At 40.1% G+C, this 20044-nt stretch overlaps 1 protein-coding gene across 2 annotated transcripts in view; it reads right to left on the bottom strand.

Moving 5' to 3' along the window:
- UBE3C (ubiquitin protein ligase E3C) overlaps positions 1-20044 on the bottom strand; it is a 121229-nt gene that overhangs the window by 82873 nt on the left and 18312 nt on the right. The window contains exons 2-9 of one of the 2 annotated variants that reach the window (XM_064367388.1): positions 17928-17981; positions 13623-13697; positions 12250-12396; positions 7120-7235; positions 5426-5583; positions 2803-2956; positions 2153-2373; positions 781-932 (exon numbers count right to left, since the gene is read on the bottom strand). In XM_064367388.1, coding sequence (XP_064223458.1) covers positions 781-932; positions 2153-2373; positions 2803-2956; positions 5426-5583; positions 7120-7235; positions 12250-12396; positions 13623-13697; positions 17928-17981 — 1077 coding nt within the window. The remainder of the gene's footprint in view (positions 1-780; positions 933-2152; positions 2374-2802; positions 2957-5425; positions 5584-7119; positions 7236-12249; positions 12397-13622; positions 13698-17927; positions 17982-20044) is intronic. The other variant, XM_064367418.1, reaches the window with a different exon arrangement.

Consider the following 20044-nt stretch of genomic DNA (forward strand, 5'->3'; position numbering starts at 1 on the left):
CTGTACCTACTTCTCAATCTTCTTCTTATTGCTGTGATCGCTTTCATTTGATGCCAGTGAAGCTTTGTCCAGGAAGGTGCCGCAATGCAATGACATACCCACTTCACAATACTGCAAAAACGGACTTCACCTGGAAGCCCAGAGACCCTCTCCAGTGTATTCTGTGATTACACTTAGTAATCAATATACAACTCCTTAATGAAAAATAATAACTTATGATAGCCATACCTCAAGCCATTTCAAGTGTTTAAGACCAAAGAAAAGCCACTGGTAGGTATCTTAAGTAAAACACAAATTAAGTATGCATGTATATATAATTTTAAAGTGTTTTATTCCTTGAAAATTTACCATAAACTCAACAGTAAGGAATAAAAGAGGTAAGAACTTGAAAATAATTTTAAAATAAATCTAACATGTATCCTCTATAAAATCAGCAGAAATTAATGGAAGACATTACTTGGTATTCACAGGATAGGGTAAAAAGGAACTCTTGACCCAGCAATTTCACTGCTAGAAAATATATCCTAATAACTAAGTTAACATACAGTACAATCCTATTTTGCCTAAAAAAACAAACACAAAACTATGTGTCTCCATTTACACTTCCATAAACCCACTAAGAAAGCGGTGGAAGAAACTGCTTCTAATCACAGAAACTGTGGTAGAGGGGGCTGAAGGGCTTCTCTGTGGAGGCTGCTTGAGGGTCTGACTGTGTAACTGAAAGTAGGGGTGGACAGAACAACAGAGGAGCACACAGGGCTGCCAGCACCGCGGGCTCACCGGGCTCGAGGGCTTGTCGGCTTCTTCACCCTCCTCCTCCGAGTCGCTGGCTGAGTCGTGACAGCTGGCGCTGGCAGGAGAGACTGGTAATTGAGAGAGGGAGGTCTGCAGCACCCGCAAATACACCAGCAGCCCTTCCTCAGAGAGGGCCCCTTTGTAAAACAATCAGTTAAAATGTATTTTAGTTAAATGTTATTTTTAAAAATGGAAAACTAAGATGTCATTTTCCCTCATACTCAAAAAGCCATTTCTGACCAGATCTTATCTTAAAATTCTGTGTTATAATAGGAAACATATTTAGATTTAGTCCCCATTCTTGTCAGAAAGCACCTACAACTCTTGGAATTTCCTGAAAGAGATGAGTCTTGTTATTCATAGCTAGCCCTCTGTGATCATACTTGAGTTTATGCACCGAGGTGACCATTTAGAAGCCTCAGGATGGGGCTTTTCACCAGAGAAACCAAGTGATTAGAGGTTTGGAACTTTCAGCCCCACCCACCAACCTCCAAGGGGCTGCTGGAGGGACACTGGATGAAGCACCAAAAAACTCAACAGGAAGACGCAGTGAGCGGAACACATGGAGGTGCTGAGGGCGTGGAGTGCCAAGAGAAGGCATGGGAGCTCCGCAACCCGCCTACCTCGGCTTCCCCGAGTTCTGGGAGTTGTCCTAGAAAATTACCAAACCGAAGGCAGGGTTGTAGGAATCCCCATTTTTGCAGGTTGGCCAGAAGTATAGGTGACAACCTACTACTTGTAATCGGCCTCTGAAGTGGGTGTAGTCTTGCAGGACCAAGCCTTCAGATTATGGGATGTGACATTATTTCCAGCTGGACAGCATCAGAATTGAACTTAATTGGATAATACCTAGGTGGTGTCCACTGCAAAACTGCCTGGTGTGTGGGGAAAAAAAACACACCCTCATTTCTGGTCACAGAATTTTTCAATGTTGAGTGTGAGTGTAAGAAAAAGTTCAGTTTTTCCTGTATTTCCTTCATTAATAATTCATGTGTGCATGTATGTATGTTTCCAACAATACACCAGGAAGATGTTATCATTCTAGAATAGGCACACTGTAAGTTTAGGAAAAGTAGGGAAACAGGCCCGACTCACAGAAGAGCTTTCCCATTTAATTCCATTCACTCTATTAAAATAATCTGTGCAGCCTTATAAGACATGTATATAAGTCAGTCTTTCCCACTGTATCTGGAAACTCTCCCCAGCAACACTGCCCAGACCACAGTCCTTCAGCAAATACACTCTTCCAAGAGAGGCCCACCTTTCCATGACACCTGCCACTTCACCGCCTTCTCTTGACTCATCTGCTAATGCTACCCATATACATGTTCAGGTAAAAAAGTCTTGTATTTCATACCCAAATAATTTTCGCCAACAGTTAAAACAAAATAGAAAAGCCAGGGTGCTCCACCACTCTTTTTTGAACATCTACTCTCTATTAACAACAGTGCATTCAGAAAGGGCTCGTAAGGGAAAACGGTCTGTGCATCTGCTAACGCCGGAATGATGAAATGAAAAATCTGATCTGTAAAAGGTGCTGCCAGAAACTCCTCGGTGAAGGCTGTAAAAACTTGTTGCCTGAAAAAGAAAAATAGAAGCTTTTTATAATGTCAAAACATACTGTCCATCCAATCACTGATTAAAATAACCTTTCAAAATATTCTTCAAAAAGATAATCTACTCTTCTAAATTAGCCAAGTTAATCATTTAATATCAACTCAATCAACCTAAATAAACTTAATGTCTTCTCTATTAAGATAACTGCCATGTTTTCGTTAACTTTTGACAGTTACTAGAAAAGTAGGAAAATAACGTCACCAGAATCTCAAATTTGTATTAGGCTACAGGCCAGAAAGAAAAAGTATACTTTTCTATAAACTAAATCAACACTAAGAAAGTAAAAATCTGACTTTCAAGTCTATATTTAAAATCACATCCTATGTTAAAGTTACTGTCAGATAGAGATCTTGAGAAATGACAAAATCAATAAATCCATTCCAGCCTCACCTCGCACCTTCCGGACAGGAGTTGTAAGTAAAGTGCAATGGTTTTAGAACATTCTCTAGCAAAATTTTTGCTATAGGAACTCGAGATAAATCAGAATATTCAATACTTGATGGAAGCTTGCTGTTAATCAACAAATAGAGAGACCTATAATACCCTAAAAGGAAAAACACGCATTGAAAATTTAGTGCCTTTTCCTATAATAAGGGGAAAAAAACTCGTCAATTTTTAAATCCTTTTTACAATCTCTACAGGTCCAAACTTAAATTAGTTCTTTAACATGTTAATAAGGAAAACTAAACAAATATATAGACAGCTGAATGTTGTATAAACTCTGTACCAGCAACTATCAGCTAGAGCCAATCTCATTTCACCTACACAACATTTGGAAGCAAGTCTAAGATATGATTATTTTAGTGTATCATTAAGAGACTGTTTTTTAAAACATTATCACAGCTAAACTAAATGAAGAGCAGTTCCTTAATATCACAAAAATCAAGCCAGTGTTCAAGTCTCCAACTGTCTCATGTTAGAAATTCTACTTAACTAGTTTGCTTATATCAGGAGCCCAATAAGGCCCAAATACTGTGATCTTATAATTTGTCTCTGATTTGTGTGTTTTTTTAAAGATCGTGTTGAACTCATAGAGTTTCATTACACTGCAGTCCTGGCCTCGCACTGCTCCACCTGGGGCCCTGAGGCAGGCTTTAGGAGGCTCCTGAGCCTGAGGGTCACGGTAGTCCTCTGCTCTTTGATGGAACAACATGCCCCAGTCTCACCTCCTGTGTCCTGCCCTGTAATCAGCCTTTTCCCCAGGAACTCTTAAGCTCCTTTTAGAGGAAATGATGTATTTAGAGACCACAACCTGGGCACTGAAGAAGTTAACTGATTTAAAGGCAACTTAGACGTAAACTGAAACAACTTTTAGAACCTCTTAAAATTTCCTGCCTATGCTTTTGATAGGAACTGTGGGTGGGCAGTGAACATAAACTCTGGGTATCAAGAATGATCCAAATCATATATTCTTTGAGAATCATTTACTCCGTTTTTATAGAAAAAGAACAATGTTCAGGTGTGATTTGTAAATATCTCATCAGTATACAAGCACACATTAAAAACAATCCATCTGCATGGGCCAGTTTTTGAAACAGACCTACACAGCTTCATATTTGAGTGAAAATCACTAGACAATATATACTCAGTACTTTGTCATTAGACATACTTTGAAACTACCCCAAGTCTAACCTAGTGTATGCTGCTAATGAGTAAAACTCACTAAGAAAGCTTGAAAGCTTTTTTGCTAGAAAACTAAAAAGATAAAAATACATCAAGACTTTTTTTTAAGCCTTTCCGGTATTGGGACACATTTCAAATGATGCATATTTCTTAACCATTTTCCTTACAATTTTAGAAAACAGTACAAATTCTCCTCAAATGCATAGTCTTAAAACAGTATGTGTGTGTGTGTGCGCGCGCGCGCGTGTACCAATTAATACAATGAGCCATTTTTAATTATTAGTTTTTAAAAAGAACAAATTCTACAAGTTTCAGTTTCCTTTTAATTAAGTTGGAATACAGTACCCCTAAGTTTTCAACAAACTAAGGAGTCTAAAAAATAGGAAGATGCCAAGCAGTAAGGCTGAAATGAATATGAATTTAATTTCTGTAGTTTTAATTCAGAGGACCAAATCGTCTAGATTTCAAGTCTGCTAGATGTAACCCAGACTATCACTTCAAGTGAACAAAAGCACAAAACCACAGTTACTTATAATTTAATGTGTTACCATGGCTTTCCAGACCTCCCTTTACAACTCCCTTTCCAGACCTCTCATATACATTTGTAATGATGACACACATTTCTGAAGTCCAGGAGTCCTGAAGTGCCTGGGTTTCTACCTATGAGGATGTTGGGATCGAAGGTTTTTTTGTTTTAGGATATATACTGTTCACTTCATAAAAGCTTTAAAAATCATGTTTAGTTCATACTTTTTCTCCAAAAAGTGTTACTAATGGGTCCCTAAGAGTTTCAGATATAGTTCATTACAGCTTATATAATGCAGTCATTCTAGGAGCATTATCAATGTATTAAAATTTTAGCAATGAGTTAGAAAATTCAAACTAAATATCCTATTCTCTTCTACTGAACTAATGTGAGGACACCATTCTTTTAAGAAAAATAATGTAACCAAATTTACTTTGTAATAAGGCTCTCGGAGTGACGTTAAACTCACACACTGGTGGCACTATCCTTCCCATTCACTCCGAATAAGCATGAGGTGTTAAGAGCCCTTCCTGCTCAGGTGAAGGACTGACAGCTGCACTGCAGATACAAATCTTGGATTACGGTACTGGGACAATTTATGAAAGCATACGTTAATTTCATTTCCAAGCAAAGGAAAAAGGCAAAGAAAGTAGCATGTTTCTGAATTTTCAGAGTGGGTGGAGCTGAGGACAGATGCTGGAATCTGGGACTCTGGTGGGCACCATGGATGAAGCACAACTCGTCTGGGACATCAGTCCCACTCTGATGTTGAGACCGAGTGCACAGGCTCACAGCAGCAGGCAGGCCTCTGCTCACTCCCCATCGGGATGCTGAGCCACAGTTCTGACCCTGCCGACTACTTACCATTGTGAATCATGTAGTGCAAAATCTGTTCAATCACTGACACCACATAGCTAGCATCTTGTAAAACAGGCAAGTAAGTATTCTCAGAGGAAAATACTTCAAGCATTCTCATTGGAAGTGCAACATTCAAACTGTCATCATTACAGTTTTGCAGCAACCTGTAAAAATGAAAAAAAGTATTCGCACACTTACTGGATGGCAAAATGTCACCAAGCTTCCCCAAGTGACTTTGTGACAATGGAAAGAAACTATATTCCAGTACAAGATGATCTCTGAAAATAGGGACATCTTAGAGATAGGCAGGGAAATCATGCAATCAACATTCAGTCACTCAGACTGTTCTTCAAAGAATTCTTGTAATGTGCCAAACGGTATGCTGGCACTAAGTTCACAGATATGAAGAATGGACAGTGGCGAAATGAACACAAAATATTCAAGATTACAAAACTCTGTAAGAAGTATAACAATCCACGAACTGTACCAAGAAGCTGCATTTAATTAAACTCAGATACGAATCTCTTTAACAGTGCACATCATCTCCTTAAAGATGCTTTCGAGACTTTCCATGCCTGCAATATCCTCCAAATGGAACAATTATTTACTTCTGGTCCTAAGTCATCTCTCATTTTGACTAAGGCTTCCCTTCCTACTATGAGAAGAACTGTAGGCAGAAGGGAAGGCTTGGCTATCACAAAAATAAATCTTATACCCATTTAAAGAGGGCAGTACAGTCAGTCTAGACAGGTCACACCAATCAAGACAAGAGCACACGTCACTCCCAAAACTGTCTTCTTGGCTGTCTCTAGTCGATTCCTCCCTCTATTTCCCCAACCCCAATAGGAAAGCTTGAAAGCTCTTTTGCTATAAAATGAAAAAGATAAAAATACATCAATAATTTTAAAATATACATTGAGACTTATTTAAAAAGCGACGAACATGACTAACAATGTACATACTGAATAGACTGACAACACGACAAACGTTCTGTTGCAAATGTTAAAAAAAGCTTCATGGCACATAATGCATAACAACAATACAAATAATTATAATACTATCATTTTCAGAGGTTAAATGAACTGCAACCGAATAGTATAGTTCTATCTGTGAGGTCACAAAGGCTCAAGTGCTCTCTCTGCCTCAGGCCAGGGTTGTTTTCTCTAAGGAGCAGCGATTCTTTTTGATGAGAAATGGAATTTTAACAAAATGTAAATGTTAGAAGTTTTAAACATGTTCTTTTGTAGACTGAATCCAAAAAAGTCATGGCAGTGACTTATTTTGAGTTCATACACAAATAATAAATGCTTAATGAAAGGTATACTCTAAAGACGTAGCTTTCAAATTACATTTTGGTGGAGACCCCTATGGAATGGAATCTTCCTCATGTCAGGAGTCCTCTTTCGGCTGACCTTCCATTCTCTAATAACCAGGATGGCCAACATTCACAAAATAATTCCAGGACACCCTTGCAAGAAAAAGTCATCTGAAAGATACTGGTATCTGTGTCTTCGTTTATACCTCTTGCTGGCCAAAATCACCTAGAATGAAAATTACGATATATAGAAGTCTATGATCTCTTAAAAAACAAAAAGAAGTATGGAAAAGCCACTGTCTCTGAAAATAAAAGTTAACAGGTGTTCCTCTAGAAGAGGTGATCAGTACATTACATACATTGCTGACTTACAATAGAATTTTACCTGCAACAGAGGCTCATCAATCTTTTTATTTGAAATAAGCACGTAAGTCTCTCGGATCCATCCAACTGCTTGACAAACAGAGAGCTGTGTTTAATTAAGTTCTGATACAGCCATATCTGAAACAGCAAAACATACAATATACAACTCTCAATGAAAATTTAATAGTTTGTTAATTTACCTAATACCCCAAATTTCCTTAAGTGGCAACACACATTTAATCAAACCTAATCAAAACATGTTAAGAAGTAAATTTTCTAAGTCAGGTTTTATTTAGAGGTATGTGCATTTTCCAGCCAGGCTCAGTGGGTCATGCCCGTTACTTTGGGAGACCGAGGCGGGCGGATCACTTGAGTGGAGCTCAAGACCAGCCTGGCCAACGTGGTGAAACTTTGTCATTACCAAAATATACAAAAATTAGCTGGGTGTGGTGGCACATGCCTGTAGTCCCAGCTATTTGGAAGGCTGAGATGGGAGGATCACTTGAACTGAGGGGTTGTGGGCGGAAGTGCAATTGCAGTGAGCCAACATCAAGTCACTGCACTCCAGCCTGGGTGACAGTGAGAAACCCTGTCTCCAAAAATGAAAAGTATCTGCATTTTCAATCTTAAAAAAATACATCAGTATTAAATTACTAAATTAGTAACTAAAACAAAGTACACTTAAAGCTCATGTCAATCTGAAACAAAAATAGTTCACTTGCAAAAATCAGAAATCCGTAATAAAAATATATTAATATGATATTAATCCCAAGTTACACGGGATACCTGTTTCTTTTCACCTTTTTCTTCTGTGGATGGGTATGCCTGTGTGTCTCTAGCATCTGCTCCTTTTGGATATTTCCCTTCTCTAACTCCATCATTTTTTGACAGGGAAGGCAATCCTACAGCCCCACTGACCACGCTGGCCAGAACTGCCCATTCTCCTAGATACAAGGATTAGTCAGTGAGTTCAATAAAGGCAGATGCAGATTTTTGTCACTTGTAATCAAGAGGCCTGACTAGATAGTATGTATGAAGCTGCCATAAATTACACTGGAAGCTCAATACTTCACAAGGAATCTCTTCTACTTTTTCTACTGTGCCTTTGTGTAACAGACTGGTATTTTATTTTTTCCATTCATAAGACCCATTTAGAATCATCTAAAATGAAAAGATAGCCCTTTTTTTTTTCCTTTGAGACAGTCTCACTCTGTTGCCCAGGCTGAAGTGCAGTGGTGCCATCCTGGCTCGCTGCAACTTCTCCTGAGTTCAAGGGAGTCTCCTGCCTCAGACTACCAAGTAGCTGGGATTATAGGCACCCACCATCACCATGACCAGATAATTTTTATATTTTTAATAGGGATGGGGTTTTGCCACGTTGGCCAGGTTGGTCTCAAACTCCTGGCTTCAAGTGATCCACCAACCTCAGCCTCCCAAAGCGCTGAGATTATAGGTGTGAGCCACTGCGCCCGGCAAAGACAGACTCTTAAATGTAGCCAGTTATAAATATGCCATATAACCTTTTCTTTGCCTATTATTTTTAAGTGGTTTTTCCTTTGACATTAACATTTCTTTGCCATAAAATGTTATTAAACAATGGAATTACCAATACAAAAGCACTTTGCACAACAAATTAGCTCATGGCTTAAGCTGGGACAAATAACTCTGACCTTCTGTGAATATTAGTTAATACACACAGGCTTTCTCTTGAGGCGTTTGGAGCTACCTTGCCCACATTTTCTCAGGAACCAATAAGATATGAATACTTCCTTCACTATCTGAAGTGGTATGTAGGGTTACATATCTGAAGTGGTATGTAGGGTTACATACCACTTCAGATAGTGAAGAAGTATTTTAGGATGTAGTTCATCCTAAAATTCCTATTATCAGTTAACAAGATGTAAAATAACTATACATGATATAATTGTAGGACTGTTGGAAGGTGGAAGAAGACTTTACCAAAAGATTCAAAGAAAACTAAGCAACTAAAAAGTGAGGCAATTATTAATTCCAGAATAATTAAACTGTATATGAAATACAATCTTAGTACCGTATTTGACTTAAAGTCATACTAATAATTTTTTTAAAGGGAGGAGGTGAGGAAGAAATAGTCATATATGCCTGTTTTTGCATAGAATAGCTTTGGAAACCTATCAAAAGTGGCACTATGCTTACTCCTAGAGTAGAAAGCTAACAACCTGAAGACTGGGGCAGAAGACATTTACCCATGTGATTAATTTAGTGCTCTCGCATCCGTGCTTGAGAACTGAATCGACAATCAACTGCGCAGGCTGGAGTGCAGTGGCAGGATCACAGCTCACTGCAGCCTTGAATACCTGGGCCCAAACGATCCTCCTGCCTCAACCTCCTAAGCAGTTGGACTACAGCAGCATGCCACCACGCCTGGCTAATTTGATTTCTGCTCTGTTTTGTTTTATAGGGGGGGTCTGGTATTTTGCCCAGGCTGGTCTCAAACTCGTGGCCTGAAAGGGATCCTTCCACCTCAGCCTCCCAAAGTGTTGGTATTACAGGTGTAAGCCACTGTGTCCAGCCCACTTCTATCCTTTTCCTGGATAGGTCTGACGACATTTAATATATTTAGGGTTTCAGAATCTACACATGGGCAAGCTGCTTTGTATTTGATCGAGGCCTACAGTCAAACATGTTCATTTACATCCAAGCTTTTCATAGACGGCTTCTGAAGCAGGACTGTGTGGTTATACCATGTTTATAAACCATGTTGTGATTGATGACTAAGACTGAGGACCTCAATCAAAGGCAACAGGTGTTCTGGAGAGACACCAATCGACATCTCACGGCACTTGCCTGTGTGTGCTCCTTGGTGATCTTGCAATCTACAAGATTAGAGTATAGGAAGACAGGAACAGCCTGTTCCAGAAAGCAAGCCCAATTATCTGCAGTTGTACTATTCTGATTCTTTTTTTCATGAACTTCAGAAGGCAAGCCTGGAAAGAGCCTGCACTTAATGGAAGTCTACAATGGGTAGATTAAACTGCTTTCACTGCCTCTCCAGACTGGCTCTCAGTTCTTTCTCTGCACTTTCTCAGTTTACAGAAGTTTGCTCGTATTCCAGCTTAACTCAACTCCGGAGGCAATGCTGGGTTTTAAAGCCAAACACTAGGTGAGTATTACTGTATTCCTCTGTCCATTGTAATTAATTCATGTAGGGATCATTCTAGAAGGGATGGTTTGTATCAAAAAAGACTTATTTATCACTGTATACTCCCCTTTTCATGCAGATAAAAAAAAATTTCCAAAAATGAATAATACATTTAACCTGGATGGGTGTGGTGGTTCATGCCTGTAACCCCAGCACTTTGGGATGCCGAGGCAGGTGGATTACATGAGGTCAAGAGTTCAAGACCGGCCTGACCAACATGGTGAAACCCGTCTCTACTAAAAATACACACACACACACACACACACACACACACGCACACAAATTAGCCAGGCATGGTGGCGTATGCTTGTAATCCCAGCTACTCAGGGGGCTGAGGTAGGAGAATCGCTTGAATCCAGGAGGCAGAGGTTGCAGTGAGCCAAGACCGTACCACTGCACTCCAGCCTGGGTGACAGAGTGAGTGAGACTCCTTCCCAAAAGGAAAAAAAAAGATAAATAATATATTTAACCTAGGCCGGGTGTGGTGGCTCACACGTGTAATCCCAGTAATGGGAGGCTGAGGTGGGTGGATCACCTGAGGCCAGGAGTTCAAGATCAGCCTGGCCAACATGGCAAAACCCCTTCTCTACTAAAAACACAAAAGTTAGCTGGGTGTGGTGACGCATGTCTGTAATCCCAGCTACTTGGGAAGCTGAGGCAGAAGAATTGCTTGAACCCAGGAGGCGGCCAAATCATGCCACTACACTCCAGCCTGGGTAACAGAGCAAGACTCTGTCTCAAAAAAAGAATGTGTGTGTATGTGTGTGTGTGTGTGTGTGTGTGTGTGTGTTTAATCTAACAATTATATACAAATCTCTTAATATTCCCTGAGAAAATGAACAGTAACAAGTTCCATTTTAAAAAAAAATTACTTTTCTATGCATCTGAACGTATTTTCCACCATTAATACACACTGTTCCTCAGCATTGATAAGATCAAATGCCTACAAAATTTTAGAGAACTGCGATTATATTTCGGACTTAAAAAAATGAGACCCTAAGGCTGGGCATGGTGGCTTACGCCTATAACCCCAGCACTTTGGGAGGCTGAGATGGGAGGATCGCTTGAGGCCAGGAGTTCAATGCTAGCCCAGACAATAGGGTGAAACTCCATCTCTACTAAAAATACAAAAATTAGCCAGGCATGTTGGTGCACGCCTGTAATTCCAGCTACTCAGGTGGCTGAGACACAAGAATTGCTTGAGCCCAGGAGGCAAAGGTTGCAGTCAGCCAAGAACACACCACTGCACTCCAGCCTAGGTGACAGAGCAAGGTTCTGCTCCCCCAACCCCCCGCAAAAAGAAACCCTATATCATGTGCAGTAGCTCAGGCCTACATTTGCAGCACTCTGAGAGACCAAGGAGGGAGGATCACTTGAGACTAGAAGTTCACAACCAGTCTGGGCAACATAGCAAGACCTCATTTATGCCAGAAATAAATAAATAAATAATTTAAAAATTAGCCTTAACATTAACAAGGTGTACACACATCTGTAGTTCTAGCTACTTGGGAGGCTAAGGTGGGAGGATTGCTTAAGCCTGGAATTCAAGGCAACAGAGCAAGACTGAATCTCTAACATAGTAATACTAATATGCAAACACTGAGACCCCGTAACTTAGAGTTTGAGGGTAACCATGATGTGGTATTGAGGAGGCACTTCCCACTGACCTAGGCGTACTGATGACTGCTGAGGCTGTGTCAGGGTACATAATAGGTGGGCAAGATAGTCTACTTGTTTCAAGTTTTCCACTACAAAAAATATGAAAAAGCCTATTTTTTGATACATATTTTTATGTGTATCAAATTTTAAGAGGTAAAACACATCACCACAAAGGTAATCTCTCACAGCTGAGAAATTCACAAAGCCTGGACACAGAGGCTGTCTAACTTTCTGATGAGATACCATTTCCACTTTGAACAAGAAAGCAGACATGTGTAAACGAGGACAAGTGAAAACGTAGCTAACACTCACCAAACGTTTTGAGTCTTCATTTTGTTTGTAAAAAAACAGAAGCTGCCTTACCAAAAGGGTAAGGTTGGGGCCACTAGCAATGGGAAAAGTGCCCCCAGACTGTGATAAGGTAGCACAGCGATCAAATGCACTTCTTTGGATGGAATACTGGAAGAAAAACAAAACAAAATGACACATAAATGTACTATCTGGACACACAATTCGTATGATCTAAATATACGTTGATGTGTTTACAGGAATGGTGGAAATTGACAACAAAAAGGCTGTTTACTGGTCCTTGCTCACAGCTGAGTTATAGAAAAAAAAAGTTTAAAAAAAAAAAAAAAGAAAAAAGAAACCAGCCATGGTGGCTCACGCCTTTAATCTCAGCACTTTGGAAGGCCAAGACAAGTGGATCACCTGAGGTCAGGAGTTTGAGACCAGCCTGGCCAACATGGTGGCTCATGCCTATAATCCCAGCACTTTGGGAGGCCAAGATGGGCAGATCACTTGAAGTCAGGAGTTTGAGACCAGCCTGCTAACATGGTGAAACCCCATCTCTACTAAAAATACAAAAAAAGTTAGCCAGCTGTGGTGGCACACACCTGTATCCCAGCTACTCAGGACGCTGAGGCATGAGAATCACTTGAACCTGGGAGGCGGAGCTTGCAGTGAGCCAAGATCGTGCAACTGCACTTCAGCCTGGGTGACAGAGCAAGGCAATCTAAAACAAAAAAACAAACAAAAAAACCAGGCCAGGTGCAGTGGCTCACACTTGTAATCCCAACACTTTGGGAGGCTGAGGCGGGTGGATCATTTGAGGTCAGAAGTTCGAGACCAGTCTGGTCAACATGGTGAAACTCCATCTCTACTAAAAATACAAATATTAACCAGATGCGGTGGCACATGCCTGTAGTCCCAGCTACTTGGGAGGCTGAGGCAGGAGAATTGTTTGAGACTGGGAGGCAGAGGTTGCAGTGAGCCGAGATCGTGCCACTGCACTCCAGTCTGGGCAACAGAGTAAGACTCTGTCTCAAAAAGAAAAAAAAAAAAGAAGAAAACATTGTTACTGAACTTAAAAAACAAAAACAAAAAACCCAGCCTGGAATGCAATGAAAGCTGCTAAACGCCCACTGAAAGAATCTCCCACCGCCTCCTTATATATTGATCTTCAACTGCGGTTAGGCCCATGTTTGTATTTTATTATTTACCTAAAAACTCACCTATCTATACATCTTTGCAAATATTAGAACAAATAAAATAATTTATTGGGAAGACTACTACTGTCAACATTAATCTCCATTAACGAGGTATACAAAGATACACATCATATTTAAAATAAGCTCTCCCATGCCCTACTAATTCTTTCTTATTTTAAAAGCAAACAAACTTACTTGCTGTTTTCTGTCTCTATAGCCTCGAATAAATGACTGGATAATTATTGCATTTTTCAACCTTCGCCTTTCTTCCTGAATAATGAAAGGAGAAGTGAGGGAGCAATTGATCAGAATCCAGTGAAAATGACATCTTGCTAGTTAAGACTTTAAAAACACTAACAGCTATGTAATTCACATACCATAAAATTCTTTAGAAGACACCCACTAAATATACATTTAATACATTAAGAGCTACACAACATTAGCAGTGATTTTAGAATATCTTCATCACCCACAACCAGAAGCCCTGTCTGCATTCACAGTCCCCCCAGTTGCCTGCCATACTTCCCTTGCCCAGCGATCACTAACCTACTTCTACCCTATGGATTTGCTTATTCTGGGCAGTTCAGATAATGGAATCATACGATATGTTGTGTCTGGCTTTTCTCTCTTCGCTTGATGATTTCAAAATTCACCTATGTTACAGCCTATGTGAGACCTTCATTGCTTTCTAAGGTTGAGAGTAATGTTCAACTGTATGGACGGACCGCATTGAATTCATCCATTCATCTACTGATGGACATCCTGGCTGCTCCCACTTAGAGCTATTACGAATTAAGGCTGCTATCAACATTCATATACAAGTTTTGCTGTGGATACAGGTTTTCACTTCTCTTGAGTATAAACCTAGAAGTAGAATTACTGAGGAACTGTCACACTGTTTTCCAAAATGGCAACACCATTTTACAATCCCACCAGCATAGTAGGACTTTTTAAAGTTTTACTTTTAAATATTAAAATAACACAGATAACATCGTATTTTAAAGGTCACTTTTCTTGTTTCAAGAGAAAATTCCAATTTTCACTGACTTGAGAATATCTTTAAAACATTCAGCGATCTGGCAAAAATACCTGTTCTTCACCATTGTTATGACCAGTAGTAGGAAAGCCTACAACTATGTGCCAGCCCTATAAGAGGCACTTCCCATCCAAATGCACAGTAATCTTACAGGTGAGCATCGCTTCCAGTTTAAAGATAAGAAACTGAGTGTACTATAAAGACTAAGCATCACCCGAAGATGTAAGACAGAATTCAAAGTAAGGTATGATAAGAAAGCCTGTACTGCATCTTACTCTGCTACATTGTCTCCTATCTTCTCTGAATGCCATCTACAAAGCGAGACTAACACACACAACTGTGGGATTAGAGAACGTCATTAAGTCACGCAGATGTACTTCCTGGGCTTCCTGCAAGGCCAGGCATGGTGGCTTACACCTGTAATCTCAGCACTTTGGGAGGCCAAGGTGGGCGGATCACTTGAGGTCAGGAGTTCCAGACCAGCCTGGCCAACATGGTGAAACCCTGTCTCCAATAAAAATACAAAAATCAGCTGGGCGTGGTGGTGCACGCCTATAATTCCAGCTACTTGGGAGAGTGAGGCAGGAGAATCATTCGAACCTGGGAGGTGGAGGCTGCAGTGAGCCGTGATCATGTTACTGCACTCCAGCCTGGGTGAAAGAGCAAGACTCTGTCTTAAAAAAAAAAAAAAAAAAAGGAAATAAAACATCTTCAAAGGAACATTCTCCAGCAGCAGATTTTTTTAATCAAATAGAAATGTTGAAAATCCCAGATAAGTAATTCAAAATATTGATTTTTTAAAGCTCAGTGAGATACAAGGGAATTCTGAAAAATACCAAGAATTCAGAAAAACAATTCAGAATGTGAGTGAGCAATTTACCAAAGGGGCAGATATTTTTAGAAAGAATCAACTAGAAATTCTGGAAGTGAAGAATTCATAGAAAGAAATAAATACATTTGAAAGCTTCAAGACAGACTAATCAGGCAAAAAAAAAAAAAAAAAAAGAATTTCAGAACTTGAAGAGGGTCTTCTGAAATAATCCAGCCAGACAAAAATAAAGAAAAAAGAATGAGCAAAGCAATCGTGACATTTAGGATCACATAAAGCAATAAAATATTTCAAGTATTGGTATCACTAAGGTCAAAGAGTCAAAGAAAGGATTAGAAAACCTGTTTAATGAAATAATATATGAAAAACTCCTATCTCACAAGAGATTTAGACACTCAGATACAGCAGGCTCAATGATCTCCAAGCAAATAATCACACCATTTAAGATCAAAGATAAAGACTGAATTCTAAAAGCATCAAAAGAAAAGCAGGTAGTCATCTATAAAAGAAACGCCATCAGATTAAAAATCAAGACGACAAACAATAGAAACAAACCCACAGAAGACCCAATTACTGGAGTTTAAACATTGTCATAAGAAATCTACAATGCTCAAGAAATTAGAAGAGAACTAAAGACTATATAAAAGAATGAAAGAAAGTTCTAGAACTAAAATAACAAAAACTGATACTAAGAAGTCAACGGATGTATCTAACAATCAGGCCAGGCATGATGGCTTACACCTGTAATCCCAGCACTTTGGGAGACTGAAACAGGAGGATCACTTTAGGTCAGAAGTTCAAAACCAGCCTGGCCAACAAGGCAAAACCCTGTCTCTACTAAAAATACAAAAACTTAGCTGGGCATGGTGGCGTGTGCCTGTAGTCCCAGCTACTCAAGAGGCTGAGGCAGGACAATCACTTGAACCCAGGAGGCCATGTTGCAGTGAGCCAAGATTGCGCCACTGCACTCCAACCTGGGTGACAGAGCAGGACTCCGTCTCAGAATAAAAAATAAAAATAAAAAAAAAAAAAACAACTGGTCAATGTTAAAGAGATCACATCAGAAGTTAGGTCAGGCGAAAATATCTAAACTGAAGCAGAGCTATTCAAAGGGATAAACATCCAAAAAAGCACGAGGGAAATGTGGGACACAATACAAAGGTCAAACAGATTCACAGTTTGAGTCCAAGTAGGAGAGGAGAGGGACAAAGAAGCAAAAGCACTACTGGAAGAGACAATGACTGAGTACTTTCCATAAAACAAGATTAAAAACACCAACCAACAAATATCTTTCTTGGTCAAGCAGCACCCTCAAACGAGGCCAATATTACTACCCGGGGACATTTGGTAATTTATGGTGACATTTTTGGTTGTCACAACTAGGAGAACGGAGTGATACTGACATTTAGTGGGTAGAGGCCATGGATGTTGCTAAACATCCTCCAATGTACTGAATAACTCCCCCCAACAAAGGATTATCTGGTCAAAAATGTCAGTGCTAAGGTTGGAAAAGCCTGCCTAAAACTCTTTTCACCCTAACCTCCTCAGAGAGCCCTTCCCGTAAACACCATCCCTAACATAGGCCCTTCCAGGTGTGATCACATTACTGTTTCCCTCACAGGTCTTGTCACCATCTCAGCATCTGGGTTCATGGTTCTGTTCTGCCACTGAGCAGGAACCCTGTTTGTCTTATGTGCTATCTGTATACCCAGCAAGCAGAGCAGTAGCTGGTACATACATCATAAGCACTCAAAAAATATGTTAGAGGCCTGAATGAATTGTTAAAATAACAAAACAAAAAACTCTATCTAAAAAAGCAGACCACAAGACAGTACAATTGCTGATTAATCAACAAAATAAAGCTATTTTAAGAAATTATCACAAGATGAAATGTAGAATAAACAACAAACAAGAAACGTCACTAGTGTCTTTTACCTTCTTCACAAATAGTTAAGATACATGTCTTAACAGTCAGTTTTCTCCTTTTGCTTCATGAAACATCAGCATCATAAGCCAGGCGAGGTAGTTCACGCCTGTAACCCCAACACTTTGGGAAACTGAGGTAGGAAAACTGCATGAGGCAACGAGTTTGAAATTGGCCTCAGCAACACAAGACCCCATCCATGTAAGAATGTTAAAAACTAGCTGGGCGTGGCAACACGCACCTGCAGTCCCAGCTCCAGGAGGCTAGAGCAGGAAGACACCTGAGCCCAGGAGGTCAAGGCTACAATGAGCTATGATCTTGCCACCGCACTCTAGTCTGCATCACAGACCAAGACTCAATCTCTTTAAAAAAAAAGGAAAGAAAAAGAAAAATGAACATTATATAAATAAGGCTTCCTAGTTCTTCTGGAAACTGTATCATTATGTACGTCAACCAAAGCCCATATTCCTCCAGTCTGGAAACTGCCTTTTTATCTATCTTTTTCTACACTGGTTCCGGAGTAAGTAACTTATGGTGAAATCAAAAAATGTTTCTAAAGCTAAATACACAAACATTCTGTCATATATAACAAATATAAAAATACACACACACACACACACACACACACACGCAGAGAGAGCAAAATCAAGGCACATTTACATGCTATAGAGAAAATGCTCATCTACAGAGCATCACCAAAACTGTTTTTACCTCTCTCTTTCTTCTTTCTTCCTGAGTACGATGTAAAAGAGAAGCCTTTTCCTCCTAAATCCAAACAGAGAAAAAAGGAGGTAAGGAAGGTTATAATTTCAATTTTAAAACTCTCATACAAAAATTATAGAATGTTTTCACCCAAAAATGATTCTAAAGCTTATCCAATCAGGCCATCTGACTTAACCAAACGAGAAAATCTGAGGCACAAGAAGTTAAATGGCTTTCCAGAGGTCACTAGATCTAATACAAGTTAGTACCTTCAGTAGTTTTTGAAGAATAAAATCTGATTTCCTCACATATACAAATGAGTACAGGTAAAAGGGGAAATGTGAATAACACTGGTGCTCCGTACCAACGTCAGAGTTCTGACTGCAACATCTTACTGGCTCTGTACAACATTACCCCAGGGGAAACTGGGCGATGTGGAGAGGGGTCTCTTGGTATCATTTCTAACAGCTGCATATGACTCTATGATTATCTCAGTAAAAATTTCAATGAAGAAATCCATTTCTTTGATGAAAAATTTTTTTCATAAGTAAAACTAAGTTTTAAAATCACTTGGTTTGTAGAACAAAGTGAGAAAACAAAAGGAAAAGTTAACTTCAAATAAATGAAAAAATACATAAAAATAACCCTCTTCTCCCTCCAAATTGTTCCAGACTTTAGTGTATGGACATTTTATTTTTGTAAAGTTCACCCAAAATAAAATTAAAGGTCCAGGCTGGGCGAGGTGGCTCATGCCTGTAGTCCCAGCACTTTTCAGAGGTCAAGGTGGGAGAATCACTCGCGCCCAGGAGTTTGAGACCAGCTTAGGCAATATAGTGAGACCCCGCCTCTACAAAAACTTAAAAAGAATAGCAGCATGTGCCTGTAATCCCAGCTACTGAGGGGACTGAGGTGAAAGAATCACTTAGACCCAGGAGATCAAGGCTGCAGTGAGCTGGGATCGAGCCACTACTCTCTAGCCTAAGTGACAAAGCAAGATCCTGTCTCAAAAAAAAATAAAAAGTTAAAGGTCTGAGGCACTATATATGAATCATTAGAAAAAAATAATACATTTAAATATCTCAAGAGATACACTTAATCAGAACAGTGTCAGAGAGCAGTTAAGCCAAATATACTGATACGTGAACTAACACTGTGTAGAATCAAGTTTCTATCCTTTTTTTTTTTTTTTTTTTAAATTAAGACAGAGTCTTGCTCTGTCACCCAGGCTGGAGTGCAGAGGCACGATCTGGGCTTACTGCAACCTCTATCTCCTGAGTTCAAGCAACTCTCATGCCTCACCCTCCCCAGTAGGTACGATTACAGGTGCACACCACCACACCTGGCTGATTTTTGTATTTTCAGTAGAGATGGGGTTTCATCACACTGGCCAGGCTGTTCTCGAACTCCTGGCCTCAAGTGATCTGCCCACTTTGGCCTCCCGAATTTCTGGAATTAGAGGTGTGAGCCACTGTGCTGGGCCTAGAATCAAGTTTCGAATTAATGTAAAGCTTTAAAAATGTAAAGCCAGGCCTGGTGCAGTGGCTCATGCCTATAATCCCAGCACTTTGGAAAGCCGAGGTGGTCAGGTCGCTTGAGCTCAGGAATACGAGACCAGCCTGGGCCACGTGGTGAAACCCTTTCTCTACAAAAAATACAAAACAAATTAGCAGGGCATGGTGGCGCATACCTGTAGTCCCAGCTACTTGGGGGTTAAGGCAGAAAGATCACTTGAACTGGGGAGGCTGAGGCTGCCGTGAGCCGAGATCGTGCTACTGCACTCCTGCCTGGGTGACAAAGTGAGACCCTGTCTCAAAAAAAAAAAAAAAAAAGTCAAGTCAAAGAAATTAATCCTCCGGATATTTTCCATCATAGAAAATTTCACAGCTGGGCACAGTGGCTCACGCCTACAATCCCAGCACTGTGGGAGACTGAGGCAGGTGGATCACCCAAGGTCAGGAGCTCAAGACCAGCCCAACCAAGGTGGTGAAACCCTGTCTCAGTAAAAATCCCAATTTGCCAGGTGTGGTGGGGCTCATGTGCCTGTAATCCCAGCTACACAGGTGGCTGAGACAGGAAAATCACTTGAACCTGGGAGGCAGAGGTTGTAGTGAGCCAAGATTGCACCA

This window comes from Aotus nancymaae, unplaced genomic scaffold (genome assembly GCF_030222135.1).
Source record: "Aotus nancymaae isolate 86718 unplaced genomic scaffold, 86718_ANA_hifiasm-v0.15.2.pri h1tg000002l, whole genome shotgun sequence".
In the NCBI taxonomy this organism is placed as follows: domain Eukaryota; kingdom Metazoa; phylum Chordata; class Mammalia; order Primates; family Aotidae; genus Aotus; species Aotus nancymaae.